This window comes from Pygocentrus nattereri, chromosome 5, assembly GCF_015220715.1.
Source record: "Pygocentrus nattereri isolate fPygNat1 chromosome 5, fPygNat1.pri, whole genome shotgun sequence".
Lineage (NCBI taxonomy): Eukaryota > Metazoa > Chordata > Actinopteri > Characiformes > Serrasalmidae > Pygocentrus > Pygocentrus nattereri.
In genome coordinates, this window is record NC_051215.1 from 7,389,535 (window position 1) to 7,409,244 (window position 19,710).

Below are 19,710 nucleotides of genomic sequence, written 5' to 3' on the forward strand. Positions count from 1 at the left end.
CTCAAAGTAATGGGACAGAGCTCCATCAGTCCAGAGAATGCAGTTCCCAATGTTCAAGGGCTTTATACCCCCATAGTCAGCTCTTGGCACTGGGCATGGTGACCTTAGGCTCATGTGCAGCTGCTTCAGAGCATCCCATTGTATTGATCGTGCTTTTCCATGGAGATTATACAAGCTGTATACAAGCTATGGGTGCACCTTAAAATAGTCAAATTAACTAATTAGAAGGGGTGTCTGGAAACTTTTGGACATATAGTGTAGCACTCAAAGGGGGGTGGGGGTGGGGGGGGGGGGTGGAGACGTCATTTATTCTGTATTGCTTTGGTCTGGGTGCAGTTTTTGTGTTAAGACTGGCTGTGCAGCATCTCCTCAGCTTCTTTACCCAGTTGCATCTCCAAGCACCAACAAGAGGACCGTCCTCCTTCCCTTTACTTGTATTCGCCTGTCCATTCAGGTTCGTTAACTAACCCATCTCGTTCTCAGAAGCCAAAAGCGTCTTCAGCGTCAGCAGCCTCTGCATCCGCTTTGTCCCAGTTGCCAGGCGACAGGCACTCTTCAGCGTTGTAGTCCTGAGGGTTTAGCCCAATGTCCAGGACCTGGGGGTTAGCGCGACACTCAGCGAGTCTGTGGGCCCCAAATAAACAGAGAATGAGCAATTTAACAAACTAGGCTAAATCACAGCTTTCCACTTCTCCAGCAAAGAATAGGGGCAGCATGCATAGCATTTAAGAGCATATTACCAGACAAACATTTTAAATACAGTCTGGAATTTACCATTTTGAAAATCTGATGTCTGGTGTTGCATTACTAATGTATAATGAATGTACATGTTTCAACAGGTTCTGTTAAATTTCCAGCACTTAATGGGATTTACAGCCTAATCTCCAATAAATTCTATCTGCAGTGTCTGTTTATCAAAAAGCTGATGACTCAAAACAAACCTTAAAGGGTGGGTAACATAATATTCATCACAATCACAATAATTTCATTACATCACATCAAAATATGTATAGATATTGTCAGTATCTAAAGAACACTGACCAGCTGCATGTTTCATTACAAAGAAGAGGTTAACTGAATTGGTTTGAAAAAGCTTGTGCTTTTTCTATCCTCATTGTCCATTTCATCGGCTCCATTTACTCTATAGGAGCACTTTGTAGTTCTACAGTTACAGACTGTAGTCCATCTGTTTCTCTGATACTTTGTTACCTCCTTTCACCCTGTTCTTCAATATCAATGTCAGGACCCCCACAGAGCAGGTATTATTTGGGTGGTGGATCATTCTCAATAATGCAGTGACACTGACGTCGTGGTGGTGTGTTAGTTTGTGCTATGCTGGATCGAGTGGATCAGACACAGCAGTGCTGCTGGAGTTTTTAAACACTTTAGTGTTGCTAATGGACTGAGAATAGTTCACCAACCAAAACTATCCAGCCAAAAGCATCCTGTGACCACTGATGAAGGACTAGAGGATGACCAACATAAACTGTGCAGCAGCAGATGAGCTATCATCTCTGACTTTACAGCTATAGGGTGGAGCAACAAGGTAGGAGTGTCTAATAGAGTGGACAGTGAGTGGACCGTGTTTAAAAATTCCAGCAGCACTGCTGTGTCTGATCCACTCGCACCAGCGCAACACATACTAACACATCACCACGTTAGTGTAACTGCAGTACTGAGAATTATCCACCACCCAAACAGTACCTGTTCTGTGGGGGTCCTGACCTGAGAACTTGTTAATCTGTCCAAATCATTCTTTCAGAGGTGGGACTGCTTTCCAAGAGGAGAGGGAAGAATTTGTGATTCTATATTGCTAACGCAGTAGCATTTTCACAGGATACTGCCAGAGTGTGCATGGATAAACTTAATAAAAACAACTTTTCTAAGACATTCTCTCAGGCCGCTCTCATCCTAAGATCTTTATTCATAGACAGCTGTATGTTTCAACAGCTGTCGTTTCGAATTTGTAGTCTACAGTCACATATTTCAAATATTCATTCAGTTCTTCTCAGCTCCAGGGAAATGCAGCATAATTATGTATAAAAAAAATCGCCAGTGCTATACAGATACGGCAGACACAGATTAGGCCGAAAAATGCTTGAGTATTCCTTCACTTTCTGAACATTCATGAACATCATCGCTGAATCATTTACATGCTGCTGCTGCGCTTAATCTTTGTAGGAGTTATTCCCACCCTGAGGAAAAACAATTGAGATGTAAGTAAAGCTCTATACAAGGCACCTAAGCAATTTCTTTAAGTATTTATATTGGCAGTTAGTGTTTTTGCCAGCAGACCAACACTGTATAATACTGAAATAATACTGCAGACAGATAAACACAGTAAAAAGTAACAAGAACAACTTTTCAAAAAAGTAGTTGAAATGGTATGAATGAGCTCATTAGAACAACACAGGCTTGGTGCTCTCAGCTACCACACAGTTACTTTCAAATTCATCACCTGCACACATGGTTTAACTTAATGAAGGATTAATTAAGCCAAATGAGGTGTTGGATTATAGCAGCAAATAACACTGGGCTGCCACAAGGAGAGATTTGGAAATGGTCAAACAAACACATTGACATACATTAAATAGCTACTTACTGTGCTAATGTTTGTGTTTATCGCTGCTGTCAGAAGAAAAATCCTTGCATCTTTCCTTGTTTTTCAGTTTTTGACATACAATTTGGAAATGCCTTAAGTTTTACATTGTGTTTAAATTTCATGATAAATGGACAAAACAAACGGCCCAAAACGACTTGGGAAAAACGTCTGGTTCCATTGACTCACATTAAAAGTAAAGTGTTTTTCCTTCTCCTGTAAAGTTACCAGTTTGGAGATACGACGTTTTGTTCCCACAACAGCGACATTCTAAATGCTTACTGAACCAGCACTGTATATATAATATACACATTTTAATATACACATCTTCATCTTAGCATATCAGATTTAATTAAAAAGCACAGTTGGCTGAAACTCTACCAACTCGAAAGGAATTCAAATTTGTGGAGTACATCAACGGCACAGAGGCGCACCTAAAGATATTTATTCATCAGCTTCTGCAGGCACAAAAGAATATCACTACACTATCCTTGCTGCAGTGGCTCACCGTCATGGCAATGCACTCACTGACGTAGCAATAGTGGGCGACAGACGGCTGAAGACAAGACAAAAAAGTAAACGTAAGGAAAATGGAACAAGATGTAGGAACATACAGGAATGAGCACTACATCTAAAGAGGCCAAGAACCCTGAACCATTTCCAACTTTTTTTCTCTGCTTTTTAAATCAACAAAGCATAAAAATAAGGTACCTTTGTAATTGAACAGGGTTCTAAGCCACTAAATGGACACAATGAGAGAAAATGGAAGGATTCTGTGCATCACTGCAGGATGGTAACACCATGGACAATGGAACTGGATGGACAATTAATGGGAAGCTCTAGGCACTACACACTTAACGATGCTTCTTTACCTGAGTATGACTCAAAACTATCCAAACTGCGGCTGCAGAGAGAAACATCAGGGGGAAGAAAGACAACGTGATGGAACATTTTTCCAAATATCAGCAGGTGTTTCAGTTATATTAAAATATATAAAATCTTTAAAAACCTTCTTTGATTAAATTATATTCTTCTGGCCACCAGATGGCAGAATTTTGTCCCTTTTTAATGGTCTCAACTACACCCTGCCACTTGTACTAAAAGTTTACTGGAGGTCAGTTAGTGGGCTGGCTGAGCAAAAAGGTCCAAAGTGCTGTGTGGCTGCATTTATGACCAAACAACTTCATACAAGAGAAACTTTCTATTTATATTCCATTTCTATTTCTATTTATACTTTCTATTTATATATACACTGCACATACCAAACCACTAAAGGGGCTTTTATGTGGGGTCTGTTTCATTTTTATTATTTTTTCTTTTTTTACACATAAAAATCAGCACTGGACAACTACACTCTAGAGACCTGCTCTTACACAGACAGCTTGGGCTATCACAAGCTTAACTTGTTTAATTTTTAATTTATCACAAAAATATGCACAAAACATTCAGTGGTAGAACATTTTTGTAAAAATCAGTTTGAGAATGGTGTTTTAATCAAATGCAGAAATGTTGTTTGGAAAGGTTAATGAGGTCTAATACAAGCCAACACAACTGAAACGTGCACCACCATACATACTTTCTCTTTCTCAGGCACCCTTCTGTTCATTGTTGCTTATGGAACAATAAGCAACGCAACTGAAAAGCACTCAGTCTGCACAATGTGCTTTGCATTAAGCTGAGCACACAACATGGGGGGGAAAAAAAAAACTTTTTTACTGAGCACCATTTGTCAACCACAGCTGACCAATCAATGACCAATCAATATCAATGATGTAGTCACTCTTCTGATGAGGAGGAAAGCAAGATGGGCTGTTTTCTGTGCAACAATCAACACATTACCAGAATGTACACATGGAAAAAAAAAAAGATCAATTGTCTTTCAATGATGTCTCAAATCGCCGTCTTGCGTTTACTTGCATCAATCAAATGTCTTAGCCTGTCCCCTAAGAGGCGTCCTCCTTCTTTTTAAGCACAAAGCATGGCAATCATCCCATCTAAAGTGTCATAAATATGTCGGTCATGAAATCATATACAGATACTTATTGATGCAGATGCATGTTTTGTTATCCCTCATTTTCATCTTTGGGGTGTCTGTCCAAAATGGAGTATAATAGTTTAACAACCTAAAATTATTACCCACTATTATTAATGCAATCTCTAATACCAATAATATAATAAAAATATTATGTCTACTATTTCTAGAATTTCTACTGATGACACTGTATAAAAATGCAAAGGTTTTCTAAGCCGCTTGTCCTTCAGGGTCACTGAAGGGAGCTGGATCCTATCCCAGCGGTCATTGGGCAGAAGGCAGGAAACGCCCTAGACAGGTCATCAGTCCATCGCAGGGCAGACAGGCAGACATATACACCCACAGCTAGGGGCAATTAAGCATATCCAATTGGTCCAGCCGGGAATCGAACCTAGGCCCTTCTTGCACTCACTGTCTGACTTCAAACTCCACCTACGAGAACATACATTGGCTCATGCGCTGCTGAACGATACCATTTTATTGGCTCCCTACCAAACATCTGCATAAATCAGAGCGTGCTTCATGTAAATGATATGTAAATGAGGTGCTGGTAAGCTGGCACTTGATTTCACGTATTGAAGCAGATTCATCATTTGTGCTCAAACCTCCATGCTAGTGAAAGCTTCTTGAATAAGATGTAGAGCAGTTCGTACATCATTAAAAGTAGTTGAATCTGTGCTCTTCTTTACACATCTTTGTTGAACAATGGCCACCAGATATAGGGCATGGCCCTGATCATAGATTACAGTAAAAAATCTTTGAGGCCCAGAGACATTTACAGGAAGCACAGCAATGTTGGAATTTTTTAGGTAATGAACATAAAAACAGCATATCTGGTCAATTTTAGAATATTTTCAGTAGAAAACTAAACTTTGAGTTATTAAATCTGTTATTTTCAAAGTGTATTCTGAAAGAAACCCAAATACTAGTCACTGCAGACACAGAAACAATGATTTATCAAATTTTCAACATTGGTGCCCCTCCTACATACCACATTATCCAATTCATTAATAGCGTGCTGGTTGTAAGGTTGTCAAGATAATCCATCACTGAAAACTGCTTTGAACGAATGCTTTCTTTAGTATTAAAATGTCCCCAGATCTTCTCTAGTGACACAAAGCTTTGCTGGTCCCAGCTCTGACCAGCTCTTCTTCATTCAGAGGATGAATCCTCATTAATCACCACAGAGATTAAAAAAAAAAAAACAAAAAGTGTTTAATTACGGAGCCACTGCCTTTAATTACTGCACACATATGAACAATCAGTGCAGAAAGGAGCTGAGACGAACCCCTGCTGCTTTAACACAGCACCTCAAGGGTGTAGTCTGACACCCTCGGGAGGGGGTGTGTGTGCGTGTGTGTGTGTGTGTGTGTGTGTGTGCGTGCGCGCATGTGTGTTTACATGTGTGTGAAGGATTACCCTCATTTCTATCTTTTTAACTGCTTTCCACAACTGTTTACAACCTCACACAAAAAGTAATCATTTCAAAACACTAATTACTGTGTGCCAGAGGACAAAATGCCATTTAAAGAGCGCATTATTGGTTACTTGTTTCGAAGCAACAGCCTCCAGCACATGCTCTGCAGCACCATGGCAACAGAACTTGGCACATTTCATATTCACCCTCCGTAGTGGCAGCAGCTAAAGCAAAAAAAAAAAAAAAAAAAAAAAAAAAAAACCATGATGCGAAATGTCCGAGAATGACCCTGCAAGTTTTAGGCGAGACGCGGTCTAATGGAGATGCCCTCTTACCCAGTCCCAAAAGATCTGCTCTCACAGGCTTCAGCCTCAGGAACCCTGCTCCAATACGGAGAGACTGACATTTTGGATAAATGTACCATGGAAACGGACCTTGAACGGTAAAGATTTTAACAAAGGTTTGACCTGGTGGGGGTCGGACTGGTCTCACTTGAACAAAAACAAGTCCAATACACTCCTGAGACAAAATGTCTTTGGCCACTGTTTTTAATGTTTCTTTAAATTTTGCGAGTACCATGTTTACTGCATATCAACACTCACTCTTGAAACAACTGACAGTCCATGCTCTGCCCGCAAATGCATTTTGTTTTTTGTTTTGTAGCTACTAGAATTCAAATCAATACGACACAGTGTACTGATTTGATACATTTTTTTGATACAGCAAAATTAAGAAGTACCGGAAAGGGGCTCCCGAGTGGCACAACCGTCTAAGCGTCGGCCGTATCATCAGGAGATCACGAGTTCGGTCCCCGGTGATGCTACAGCCACCTGCAGCCGGGAGTCCAAGAGAGCACAACTGGCCTCGCTCTCTCTGGGTGGGTAGGATGGCCCCCCTTCTCCTCCCATCACTCAACACGATACTAGTCAGTGCAGTCGTCTGTTAGCTGACGTAACAGATCTGGTGGGTGGTGCTTTCCCCCAAGCGTGTTCGGCTGTTTTTTGTGCTTTACAGTGTCTTGATCAGCTACAAGCTAATATGCTAGCGATAATATGGTAGGATAAGATATAAATGTGATACGATATAATACAGTGTGATGCGTTGTATTCTTACATGCTTGGAGGCCACTGTTGTGAGGTTTAACAAGCTTTATAGAACATAAGCCACTAATGATCACTTTAGTCTAATAATCCTTTAACAATCCATCTAATATCTCAATTGGAATAAAATACGTCCATGTACACACCTCAATCGACTACTGCGATTTAGGCCATTCTGAATACAATTTCTATTCGATTGAACGAGGTGGATGATCCTGTAAATAATCTGTTAAATAGACGAATAATATCCATGTAAATGCCGGTTTCTGATTATATTCCCAATCGGAAAGTTTAAGTACGACTGCATGTGCATCACGTCACTGCAAAATGTTTATAACGTTCAACAAGGTGGAGGCAGAAACTGGTCTTCAGAGGAGACAGAGTTTAAGCTTTGAGCTTTAAAAGACAGCAGTGGGAGATTATGTGTCTCAGAAAATGATGTCTTCCTCTCGTCGCTTCCTTAATACAGGTGAAGTTCATTTTTCTGTCATAATTTTACAGCAATTAAAAACACAAGCATGCCAGCTAAAAACTCGTCTCACTCTGACTTGGCATAAAAACTCAGTGTAAATCTGTAATCGGAATGAATTCAATTGGATTGCCAAAAATCATTCAGTTTTATATCAAAATACGTTAATAATTCTATATTCTAGTAACATTTTTGATTCAGCAAAAATTAATAATGGCTAAATATGTCTTGTATTTATATATATTTTGATATATTGTAATATATTCCGTGTTTGCAGCATGCACATGACATATTTTAAGGTTTTTATACACAATTTTCAATTCTGAGGTCAAGATTCAACTTAATTTTCCATATGTTGTATGTTAAAAATTGCATAACATAATTCTACATTGCTTTCGTAACATAGATCTTTGGCTTGGTTTAAGATAAAGAACTTACAAACTTCTTTATTAATTTATAAAAAGCCCAATCATTTGAGTGTGGGTGCACACATAGCATAAGCCCTCCCTCCTTGCCCACGCATAGCATAAGCCACTCTCCCTCCTTGACCACTTTACTCTGATAGGATGCCCCCCAGAGATCTGGTTCTGATCATTGACAGTAGTTTCCTAGGGATGCACCAAAATACTGGGCAACAAAAGCCAAAAATGGATTCCCAATAGTGCATCTCATGTACATAAATGGTTCTTTCATCAATTCAGAATCATCAATTTAAAGGGTTTTATGGAACCAGTAGTGGCTCTTTCATTGCATTGCTCTAAAGAAGCCTCTCTGGCAACATCATAATAATTATGGTCTCCCTAACAACAAGTGATTGTGGATTCTGGAGGTGTTACCTGTGATCTGTGCACTTTGGTCTAACAGCGGAAGATTACCCTCGAAATATGTGAAACTGGGGCCAAAGACAGAAACTGTAACTAAAGGGAAAGTGCGCAAAAGAGCTGCAACTTGGTTTAATTTTGCAGTTACACTTGAAAGTCAAACATTTTTTTCTCCAAAACAAAACAGCAGAGGCAAGAAATTAAGCAGATGACAAAACATGTTATTACCACTGATTACCTCCCTTTGTATTGCAGCATGGTCTGTAATTTCAAACAGCACAGTGTAATTATATCTACTCAGAAACATTTGTTGATCACTGACCTTGAGAAAGCTTCATCCAGCCCATCGTCAAGCTCCTGCAAGACACACATAAAAGAACAAACAGACGCACACAATTAAATGCATTGTGTACACATGATAAATATAATGCAATTAACTAGGTTTGTCACAAAACTTTTATTAATTTTTGTTTTTTCCCCTATGCAGTGGTGGGAAGAGTTTGTGCTCTGATAGAATACCGTTTAAAAAATCATTATTAAAAACTATTTTTAAAAAAATCTATGATCAGGCATGGGTCAATTACAAGTATATGAAGGGGAAACTTTTATTTAATTGAAAACAGGACAAGTACACGTCATATTTTGAAACTGAGAATTTTTATTGCTTCATATCTACCCATTTGAATTTGATGCCAGCAGCACATTTAAAAAAAGCTGGTACAGGGTCATGTTTACCACTGTGCACCGTTTTTGAAGGTTTCAAACATAAAATCGTATCAGATGACTTAACTGAAAATCTTGTTTATTTAAATGACATTTTTATATAGTTTACTTTATGTACATGTTTGGCTGTTCATACTACCAACTTTGGGTGGAGAAATGCCTAAATTATTATTGCTGTTTATTTATTTAAGTGAACAGGAAATGTATCCACGTAAATGAGGTATATATTATTGTGCTCTCGATCACATGATATTTAATTATTTCATAAAATATGAATGAAATGCCCTGCGATGGACTGGCGACCTGTCCAGGGTGTATCCTGCCTTCCGCCTGCAGACTGCTGGGATAGGCTCCAGCACCCCCCCGCGACCCTGACGGAGAAGCGGCTTAGAAAATGGATGGATAGATGGATGGATATGAATGAAATGAAAAAGAATGAAAAAACCAATAATAAAGTAATGAAATAATAATGAACAACACAAAATGTGCAATGTATACTGATAAATTGGAACAGTTTCCACTGTTCTATTAAAAACAAACGCCCCATTATATTCCTAAAAGTAGTGATGACAAAAAAATAAAAAAATAAAAATATATCACACTGCACCCACTTATACTTATTATATTTAGATGTTTTTGACTTGTAAGATTAAATTATTTTAATTTGATGCAAAAAATAAAAAAATGTATGCTTTTTAGCTTAAAACGTATCTCACATAACAAAAACTGACGTACTGTTTCACTCTTACAGGTAATCTCTTTTTTTTGCCAAAGGAAGCAGTTATTTAAAAAAACTCTCACAGTACATGTGCACACCCACACACCCACATCTAACCAGTGTTCTTATGACAGGCTCAGTCTTGACTGCCTTGGCCTTTCAACCTGCTGCATTTCTCCAGCAAACACCAAAATGTCTGATGACTCCTGTTTTGCCTTGAGCAAACCTGCTGAGCTTCTAATGATAAGGTTTTAATGGCTGCCGGAGGTAAATAATTTTATCTGCGTTATTTGTCCAGCCAAGCCTTTATTACAGCAGGGGTTGAGGGCCGGTGCTCCCGTTATTCTCTGATAAAGTCAGATGCTTAGAATCCAGCATTGTTCAAGGAGTAATGAGTGTGATTGCACAGTGCCATTTCAAGTAATCCTGGAGAGCAGCTGATGACTGAGCAGAACAGAAAGAGCAGAACAGCTGCAGTAATGGGTTTGTTTCATGGCCTCTTGCATCACCGCATCCTTAGTAAGGGGACTTTTCCTTTTCACTAAAAAAAAAATAAATCAATACACTGCAGTGAATTTCCTTCAACAAAGTACAATAAACATGCAAGTCCTTTCTAATATGCTGGCAATTTACTAAGGACAATTAAACGATCAGTTGCAAATGACCTAATTCATGTAAAGCACATAAGTACGTATGTACTGAAAGAATTACAGGGCCGATAACAATAATCTCTGATTAGCAACTTGCATCTGTTTTTGGGAAATGCTTTTGTTGTTTCTGTAGAGCCCATGCTGTGTTTCCACCAGTACTTTCTGTGCAGTACAGACTGCTGTACCGGAAATAAGCAAGAAACCAACTACATTCTTGACGAAATGAAGGATTTAAATGTTCTTCATCTTCTAGATGATGTATGCTCTTATTTTCAGCTGAAGTGGTGCGATGTTTAAATAAAAGTCACGGCATGAAGTTTGAGTTTTACGTTGTCACGTCTTCTTCTGTGAGTTTACTGGCTAGTTGCAAAGCAGAAATCTGATTACTGCCAGACTCATGAAGACCATGTAGACCTTTACCCATTACCTGATTACTGAAGCGCATATAAACGCCTTGATCGGATTACTGACAAAATCAGATTTTCTGCAGTTATCAGAGTATTAAGTGCTTGCGAACTTAAAAATGTTAAAAACAGGGCAATAAATGATCCATTTCAATTCCCATACTAATAACAACAACAACAACAACTTTCCCCATTTAAATCATTTATAAATGACGCGTGATTTTAGGCTTTGCGCTTATGAGCAATACAGTCAGTGGAAGATGGGGGGAAAAATTAAACCTGATCCAGAAAAACAGGAGTCAAATAATGGGTTAGACAAAAGAAATGAAAGAACAGGGTATGGATATGAAACCGGCTTTCATCGATGCATCAGTGAACTTCTCATATGATGAGTCTCAAGCTGCACAAATAATTAATGTATATCTTCCCATAATTCACTACAGTGTACTGATGCCATATGAGGCGTGCTGAACCACACAGGATCACTAATTAACCTGAAAACATAGCCAACTGTGTAGGCTCACAACACACTTCCTGTAAGGGGAACAAAAGCTGTTTACTTTACTGGTCAATAGGGAGTCTACTGAACCAATTAAACTGTATTAACTGCAAACTCACATTTTCAATTAATTACTTCTACAACTTATCAAAAGAAACACTCTAGTGTTTTTTGGCCTACCATTGATTACCATGAACAATAATTCTGATCTCTGTCCCTAGTAAAAGAATCAGAAACCTGTTGACTTCTACTAGACGTCAATAGGCAGATGATGAAGCAGCTTACAATTGGCTTTTATTATAAATATGCTTTTTGACTGGATTTAAACAGGTTTTAAATAGATTTTACCGTCAGTGGTAATCGTTCATATGATACAGATGCAGCAGACAGAGATTAGATTCCTCTGGGGAAACATTTACAATGCATACAACATTGCTATTTACACAATAACTACAATATACACACACATTACTGACAGATTATATCCACACAACTGGCAATAAAGACAGGTGAAGGGATTACAGCTATCAAGCCATGACACCCACAGTAAATTGCAAACGACGTGCAAATTAATCTGTTGGCATGATTAGTCTGTTTCCACACCCTCCATCCACATTTGTCACTCCTACAGGAATACCCCAAATCACATATTAATATAGGAGCAATCTACAGAGATTGGTCATTAAAGACCAGCAGATTTCTCAGCTTCCAGCTCTACAAGAATTAAAACACCAGCAAAATAAGTAAATTAGTTTGTGCGTTTCCTCACGTAGTCGTGCATTCATTTGGCAAACGTGTGTTTTTTTCCTCAGGACCATCTGGGAGGCCCTGAGGACAGGTCTGATGACAGGCCTTGTGCATTATTTAGATGATTATGAGATTATTCTCACTTGTATCAGAACAGAATCTGCTTACGTTTGCCTAAGTCAGAATTAAGATGCGAGCATCAAAGTCAGAATACAAAAACACTATGAAAGTTTCAAAGCTTTAAAATGCCATCTGGTCCTGGATGCATTTGCCTTTGAAGTTTTTAATGACTCATCGTTCACTGGAATACCAAAACAAAGACATATTATTTGACGTATTTACCAGCAGTATATATTAGTGATGCAGCAAAATGAAAATTCTTAGCTGAAACCAAACTGACATCTGTAAACAAAAAACTAAAAACTGGCAATAAGTAAAAAAAAAAAAAAAAAACTGTTTCTATAAAAACATTACTAAAATTATGATACATGCCATAAGGTCAAATGATCTCGACAACATCAGAAGTTCCAGGGTGCTGTATTCCGTCTTGATACTTGGCATAAATCGCTTGTCCCTCATAGAAACTGTGAAATGGCTCCACACCACCTATTCATTGTTGACGTGCTGCTGCTCAAACGCATGTGCTGCAGTGCAGGACAGCATTTATTTAAACACTGTTTATCTTTTTCATGATAAAATGAGTTGTAAAATGAGTTGTAAAGTCTTAGAGAACTTATTTCCTATTACAAGCCAGCACAATTACTCAGATCAAAGAGTGCTGGCTTTTTAATAGTTCCTAGAATTCATATGGCTGCAGATGGGGGAACAGCCTTTTCCTATAAAACCCCCAAACTCTGGAAAGATCTTCCAGAAAATGTTCAGGACTAAGTCGCAATCTTCAAATCTAGGCTGAAAACTCACTTGTTCAGTTTAGCTTTTGGTCTACGTTCATGTCCCCACGTAGATAAAGGCAGCAGATCCAGGGGTCCATGGACACAGGGAATTATAGTAAACTGGTGCTGTCGTCCCGCTGCTCGCTCACGGTCACTCAGGTTTGTGGACGGCGGAGCTGAGGGATGCCAAACTGTTTCAGAGTGCTCTGGTTCTCTCCTTTTAGTTAAGCTGTCAGTCAGATTTTATGACTTCACTGTAGGCCTTTTTAATCTTGGGGTTTGTTTGGTCAAAATTTTCATCCATATTTCTCTTTTAGCCAAAAACTGAATGGACAAAATTTCAGTGGCCAAAATTTTGCCACCTCCTTAGCAGATATCACACATAGCTCTTCTTTGGCTAAGGTGTGCTTACCCATACAGTGTTGTTGTTTTCTGTGCTGATGCTCTGTGCTGTGTGTGTGTGGGTGTCTTCACATCCTGAGTGTACCATCGCCATGATAGCTCCTTCCTCCAAGTTCAGCAGATTTCCTGTAGCCACCTCTAAACACAACAGGCACAAAGAATATAAAAACACACACACACACACAATCAACATTAACAATCTGAAGCTCTTTCCCCAAAGGCAGGAAAATGCATTTCACACTATAAAGATTTGTGTTGCAGACGTTTGTTACAAAACCTGTACTTCCCTTTCCACTCTCCTTTACACACTGATGTTTACTTGCATTGGCACACACACATAATGAGTAAGCTTTTGTAATGTCACTAATCACTAATCTTTAACTTACAATCAGTAAACGTGTGAATGAGTTATGAAGTGTTAGGCAACAGAAAGTTGAAAAGCACTTTACCGTCACAGATCCAATCAAATTTAGTGGTGTTGTATGATGTATCCAAACATTTTAATACAGCAACTACATCATTTCAATATTACACAATTAGTTCAAAGTATTAAAATCATGACTGATTTGCTTCTCCTTGCAATTAGAATCAAGGACAGTAGAAATTTTAAACTCAAACCAGAGCATAAATCCAAACAACCCACTTCCCTGATTGTCTGTGAACAACCACCTTTAAAACTGCCTGCAATACATATGCATTCATGAGATCCTGCTGGTGTGGGTTCAAGTGAGTTCCTTCCATTTCACTGATTCACCTGAGTACTAACAGCACCCCCTTATAGAGAATCGTCAATCTCCTAAATGTGAGCTTATCCTTGGGCAAGGATAAATACCACATTGAATATGTTAATTTGCCTCCAGTAAACAGAGATGGACCTTCAGCATAGCATAACTAAGACAAGAGTAGTATTTAGTAACATACGTGTAGGTATGCTCATAGAAACAATCGATATAAGGCACTTACTATTTCTTGTTTGTTTTACCTCTTAGAATACTGGGTTAATTTTGGTATTTGTCAATTACAGATTATTCATATGCCATGCAAACAGCCCAAAAAATGTGGTTCTATCATGTTATCATCTCACAAATGTTTTCACTGTTAGCTGTTAGCCTTCCCTCCAGAACATACTGAATGACGCCATGTATAGTTGTGTACAGTGGTGCACAGTAACAAAGAAAATGTAATTAGTTACTGTACTTAAGTATTTTTTTTGGTGTATCTGTACTTTAAGTTTTTTCCATTTTGGGCGACTTTTTACTTTTCCTCCACTACATTTTGTGAAATCTGTCGTTCTTTTTGGTTTCTGTATGTATAAAACCGTCACATGTGGAAACAAAAGAAGCGCAAAGCCAGAACACCAATCAGGTCACAGCAGTCACTTTGTTTTGAGCTTGTTTTGACCTATTGGTCATACTGACCCAGTGCAACCACACGGTTCAACATCAGTGCAGCAACGTAACATTTTGGAAGTCTGTTCAACATAAATGATGAACTAACCTAACTTTGTGTAAATAGAGCACAATATAGAAATAGGTCAACATATGCAGTTGAGACTGACGCGTCTTTTTTCAGAATTTATACAAACACTATTTCGTTTTATAGTAATTTGAGTGATTTTATGGTAATTTTAAAGTAATTTGTAACAGAGACCTACAGATGCAATATAGTAAAGGAAAACTTGTTGGTGAATCTGTGTTTAAAGTTTTTATTAAATTTAAACTTGTAACTAAGTTGCAAATAAGTTTTAAATTGAAACTTTGCTTGTTTGCAAAAAGTGATTTCAGAGCCACTCATTTCTACCTGATGAAACTGTTTACCTTCAGCGTTTTGTGCTTATGATCATTTTAATAGACGTCAGCGTCACTAATTAATGACGTTCTATTAAAAGACTGGTTTACCAAGAGAGACGCTGGAGGACTTTCACCTAAAATGAGTTCATGAAGCAAGTCTTGTTACAAAAATGATAACAGGACATTAAAGTCATAATGTTTTACTTTTGATAAGTACATTTGAAGGCAAATACTTCAGAACTTTTACTCAGGTGGAGGTCTAAAGGGAGGAACATCTATGTTTACTGGAGTGACATTTTACCATGGGTGTCTCTACTTTAACTCAAGTTAAAGTCATCATCTTTCTACCAAATGTCATTAAAACTGCATATACACAATGACAAGTGGTTAAATTTGTTAGCTATAGTATCATTATGAAAGCGAGAACTGTGATGCTACATTTGGTATCAAATGTGGCTACATCAAAGTCAAAATTCTGGTGTTGTGACAACCTTATATTTACTTTAACCTTTAGCCAGAGCCATTTTTCACTGCGCACATGCATAAGCATTAATGTCAAATAAATTAATACAAACTTGGTGAATATGAGGATTTTTATCTAATTTCGCTTATCATCTGCAGTTCAGCTCAGGGTGGATGACGGTCAAAGTTAACCATCACATTCATCTGTTTTAGCGTTGCATCCTGTACTTGATCCCTCCCTCGCCTCCATATTAACGTCTGTCCATCTCTGAATTAGATTCAGCAGCTCCTCTTTCACAAGCAGAGCAATTACCACTGGCTCTCTGGGACAGTGGGAAAACGTGTTTGTGAGGACGATGGCTCATGTTCATGACCTTTCTGATGTCTGTCTCTCATTCATGGGACACCCACACTCAGTACTGCAAAGTCATCCTTCTCGTATGACACAGAGGAAGCCAGTCTCTGTGTGCTCTGTATTGTGTTTCATGTAGAAGAGAACCACTTACAAGGGCCAAACTGTGCCCAGCCTCACAATCCTTCCACTGTAATCCTTCACCTACAACTACAGTGAGTTGCAAGTTTTTTTTGAAACGCTGACAATATATACATGCAGTCTTTTTATCAGTTGCACCTTGTCAAACTTCCTAGGTTTACAGGTACTGACTGGAGCCTATTAGTTGCTACTGTTTCTAATATATAAGCTGTCTCCCAATTCAATGCATCCATTGGAGGCTGCATTTCAAGGCCAATTGCGTTCACAGTGGTGCGACTAGGCAGTCCCATTTCGAGGGCTCCTTCGTATGTGGCTGAGAAATGTGTCCTCCTTTTCCATGGCAATGAAATATCCAACAGGTGGATCCCTCACCAACCAACATACCCCGAGGTTTACTGCATGCTGGCAAGGATTCAAGAACAGCAGAGGAGCGAAGGGTGGCTGAGGAGTACACTTAAGTGCGAATATTCGGTTTAAACTGAGTTGAATAGCTCACCATGCAAATATTTTAAAAAGCCAATGTGGTTTGAAGCAAAACTTACGCTTATGTGCAGGCATTGCCAGCTCTAACAAATGAAACGACAAAAACATAAAAAGGAAAGAACCTGACAGGAGGTAGGGTGTTTTGTGGCACAGCGGTAAGGGTGGGAACAGCGGTGTGCTGCAAACAGGAAAACCACTGTAGAGCAGACCGTCTCATTCTGGTTCAGCTTTCGTGGGTCTATGCAGCATTTGCAGGGCACGCCTACATAAACTGCATTCTTCGAAAGATGGAGTCCACGAATTGGGACACAGCTAAAGCCTCACCAGCACAACACCATGCTTCTACCATGTCAATGTAACTAATGTACTAAGAATCGGCCACGATAACAATAATATCTGGTCAGTTGTGGTTCTGTGTGTCGTGCTGGTATGAATGGATCAGACACAGCATAGCTGCTGGCGATCCACTTGTACCAGCACAACACACACCAACACACCACCACCAAGTCAGCATCACTGAAGAGCTGAAAATGATCCACCACCCAAATAATACCTGCTCTGTGGGGGTCCAGACCATTGCAGAACAGGGTAAAGAGAAACAGACTGACTCTAGTCTGTAATTGTAGAACTACAAGGGGCCCCCATATGGTAAGAGGAGCTGATAAAATGGACACCAAGAGTAGAACCAAGGTGGTGTTCCTAATATAGTGCTCGGCAAGTGTATTTCCTCCAGCTGTCTTAACTTAAGGACTTGCTTCTGTCTCTGTGTTTATCAACCATTTTCTGTCTCATTTTTGTAATGGATCATCTGGTGACATGACATTTACTCCATGTTGACAGATGTGGCAGGAAGGGTTTGCCAGGAGAGATGTGTGTGCTTCTCTGTACAGTTGTTGGTGGTGCTGTGTTTGCGTCAGTCAGGCACAGTCAGGAGAGAGGGAGAGGGAGGGAGGGAAGGAGAGAGAGAGAGAGAGAGAGAGAGAGAGAGAGACAGAGACTCACCTCCTTCTTTCAGACTGTCTGAATTCTCTGCGTGAGAGTTGCTGGCTACTCCTCCATCTGAACCCGACTTCACTCGCTTCTCTTTCTCTGAGAGGTAAAGAAGAGAACAGAGTGACATCAAAGCTTAATAACTGATCAGAAGCACATTTACATAAATAATAATAAAAAAAAACTAAAAAAAAAACGACAGAATCAGATCCTGTAAAGAAAAATGCAGCAAACATTAGTCAAATATTTGGACACCTAATATTTTCAATGAATAGATCGACTCCAATCCTAAATATTCACTCAACCACTCAAAGCTACACTCCTAAAAGATAAACAAACATCACTCTGTGCTGCCCTCTAAATATGTTAGAGAACCAAGTTAGCATTTAAAGGCTTTTTTAGTCCTATGATGTCTTAATGAACGGATTTGCTGTTTTCTTTTGTTTATATTTTTCGCCTTAACCCAGTGCACCCAATTCACATTTTGTTGGTTGTAACATAATATGACTGAAATATAATGACTGGCAAATTATCTAACAAATGATTACACTCAGCTTAAATAACTACTTTTATCTTACAGGCCCACCTGCTTTTATAAAGAATGTGGTGGTCTGTAGTAAACATGCCTTAATATTCAGTCAATGACTTTCAAACTTCTTACAGCAGTTTACAGCGCAGGGCAGTACAGTACAGCACAGTAACCTCATGCTGTTGGAAAAAAAAGTTAAATAAAGTAAAGCTGCTATTGGTTATGCCAAGTGACCACAGCTATTTTGAATCATGATATCATTTTGAATAATACAGATGGCTGTGATTAGTGGTTCATGCAGTTATAATTAACTGACAGAAGCATGCATTTTGGCACACCACTAGACTCCAAAACTTGGTGTGTCTCTTCCTGAATAAAGTCTTTGCTCATCTGAACTACATTTCACAAACCAACGACTGCTGCAGTGTAAATTCTGTGATATGCATACCTAGATGTGCTCACAACAAGAACTTGTGGTTTCTGGGTGTGTATCTTTGTTAAGGTGTGTTCAAAGGCAGAGCTGGGTGAGTGTGCATAATTACCACAACACACACGCACGTACACGCACAGCTCTGGATCTACTGCCTCTATTACTGACAGAAAGGGGACATCAAACAACCTAACCATGGCTTAAGGGCATTATAACACACAGAGAGAGAGAGAGAGAGAGAGAGAGAGAGAGAGAGAGAGAGAGAGAGAAACTGAGAGAGAGAGAGAAACTGAGAGACCGATACAGGGAGAGATAGGGAGAGAGCGCGAGAGAGAGAGCACGAGCGAGAGACCGAGAGACAGAGACAGGGAGAGATAGGGAGAGAGCGCGAGAGAGAGAGCGCGAGAGAGAGAGCACGAGAGAGAGAGCACGAGAGAGAGAGCACGAGAGAGAGAGAGAGAGAGAGCACGAGAGAGAGAGCACGAGAGAGAGAGCACGAGAGAGAGAGAGAGAGAGCACGAGAGAGAGAGCACGAGAGAGAGAGAGAGAGAGAGAGAGAGAGAGAGAGAGAGAGAGAGAGAGGGGTAATCTCTACTTCTCACACACATACATAAAAGCTACATAATTATCATTTACAAATATTGCCATCTACAAAAATCCCAGGCTCCTTTCCATCCCCTCCTCTCTGAAATAGTTAAAGTAGAAGTTCAGTTAAAAATGTTACTAACAATAAATTAAATGAAACACCTACCAGTTAGCAAATGTAAACATTATTAAAGCTTAAAAACGCATAATTTGCTCCCCTGCCAACACAGCAAAGATATGTGCAATAAACAAAAATAAAGTTTTAAATGAATTGTTTCTGTGGTTTTTGTCATATTGTAGTTATATGTAGTGTTTGTGTTTCAGACCAAGCTTTTTGAATAAGGCTCAATTCAGGACAGACGATCAAAAGAGATGTCATTTACACATCATCGCTGTCCAGTGGAAAAACAAGAATCTCCAAAATAGTACATTTACAGGAGAGGGCAAAAACCTTCTTTACTTTCAAAGTAAGCT

General features: G+C 39.2%; 1 protein-coding gene across 3 annotated transcripts in view; it reads right to left on the reverse strand.

The window, feature by feature from the left end:
• Window positions 1-293: 293 nt before the first annotated feature.
• The window catches only part of ldlrap1b (low density lipoprotein receptor adaptor protein 1b), a 75,499-nt gene continuing 56,082 nt past the window's right edge, over window positions 294-19,710 (reverse strand). The window contains exons 6-11 of one of the 3 annotated variants that reach the window (XM_017695468.2): window positions 17,705-17,791; window positions 13,485-13,612; window positions 8,761-8,795; window positions 3,472-3,503; window positions 3,108-3,155; window positions 545-624 (exon numbers count right to left, since the gene is read on the reverse strand). In XM_017695468.2, coding sequence (XP_017550957.1) covers window positions 3,124-3,155; window positions 3,472-3,503; window positions 8,761-8,795; window positions 13,485-13,612; window positions 17,705-17,791 — 314 coding nt within the window. In that variant the 3' untranslated portion in view covers window positions 545-624; window positions 3,108-3,123. Of the gene's footprint in view, window positions 625-3,107; window positions 3,156-3,471; window positions 3,504-8,760; window positions 8,796-13,484; window positions 13,613-17,704; window positions 17,792-19,710 lie in introns of all 3 variants that reach the window. The other 2 variants (XM_017695467.2, XM_017695466.2) reach the window with 2 other exon arrangements.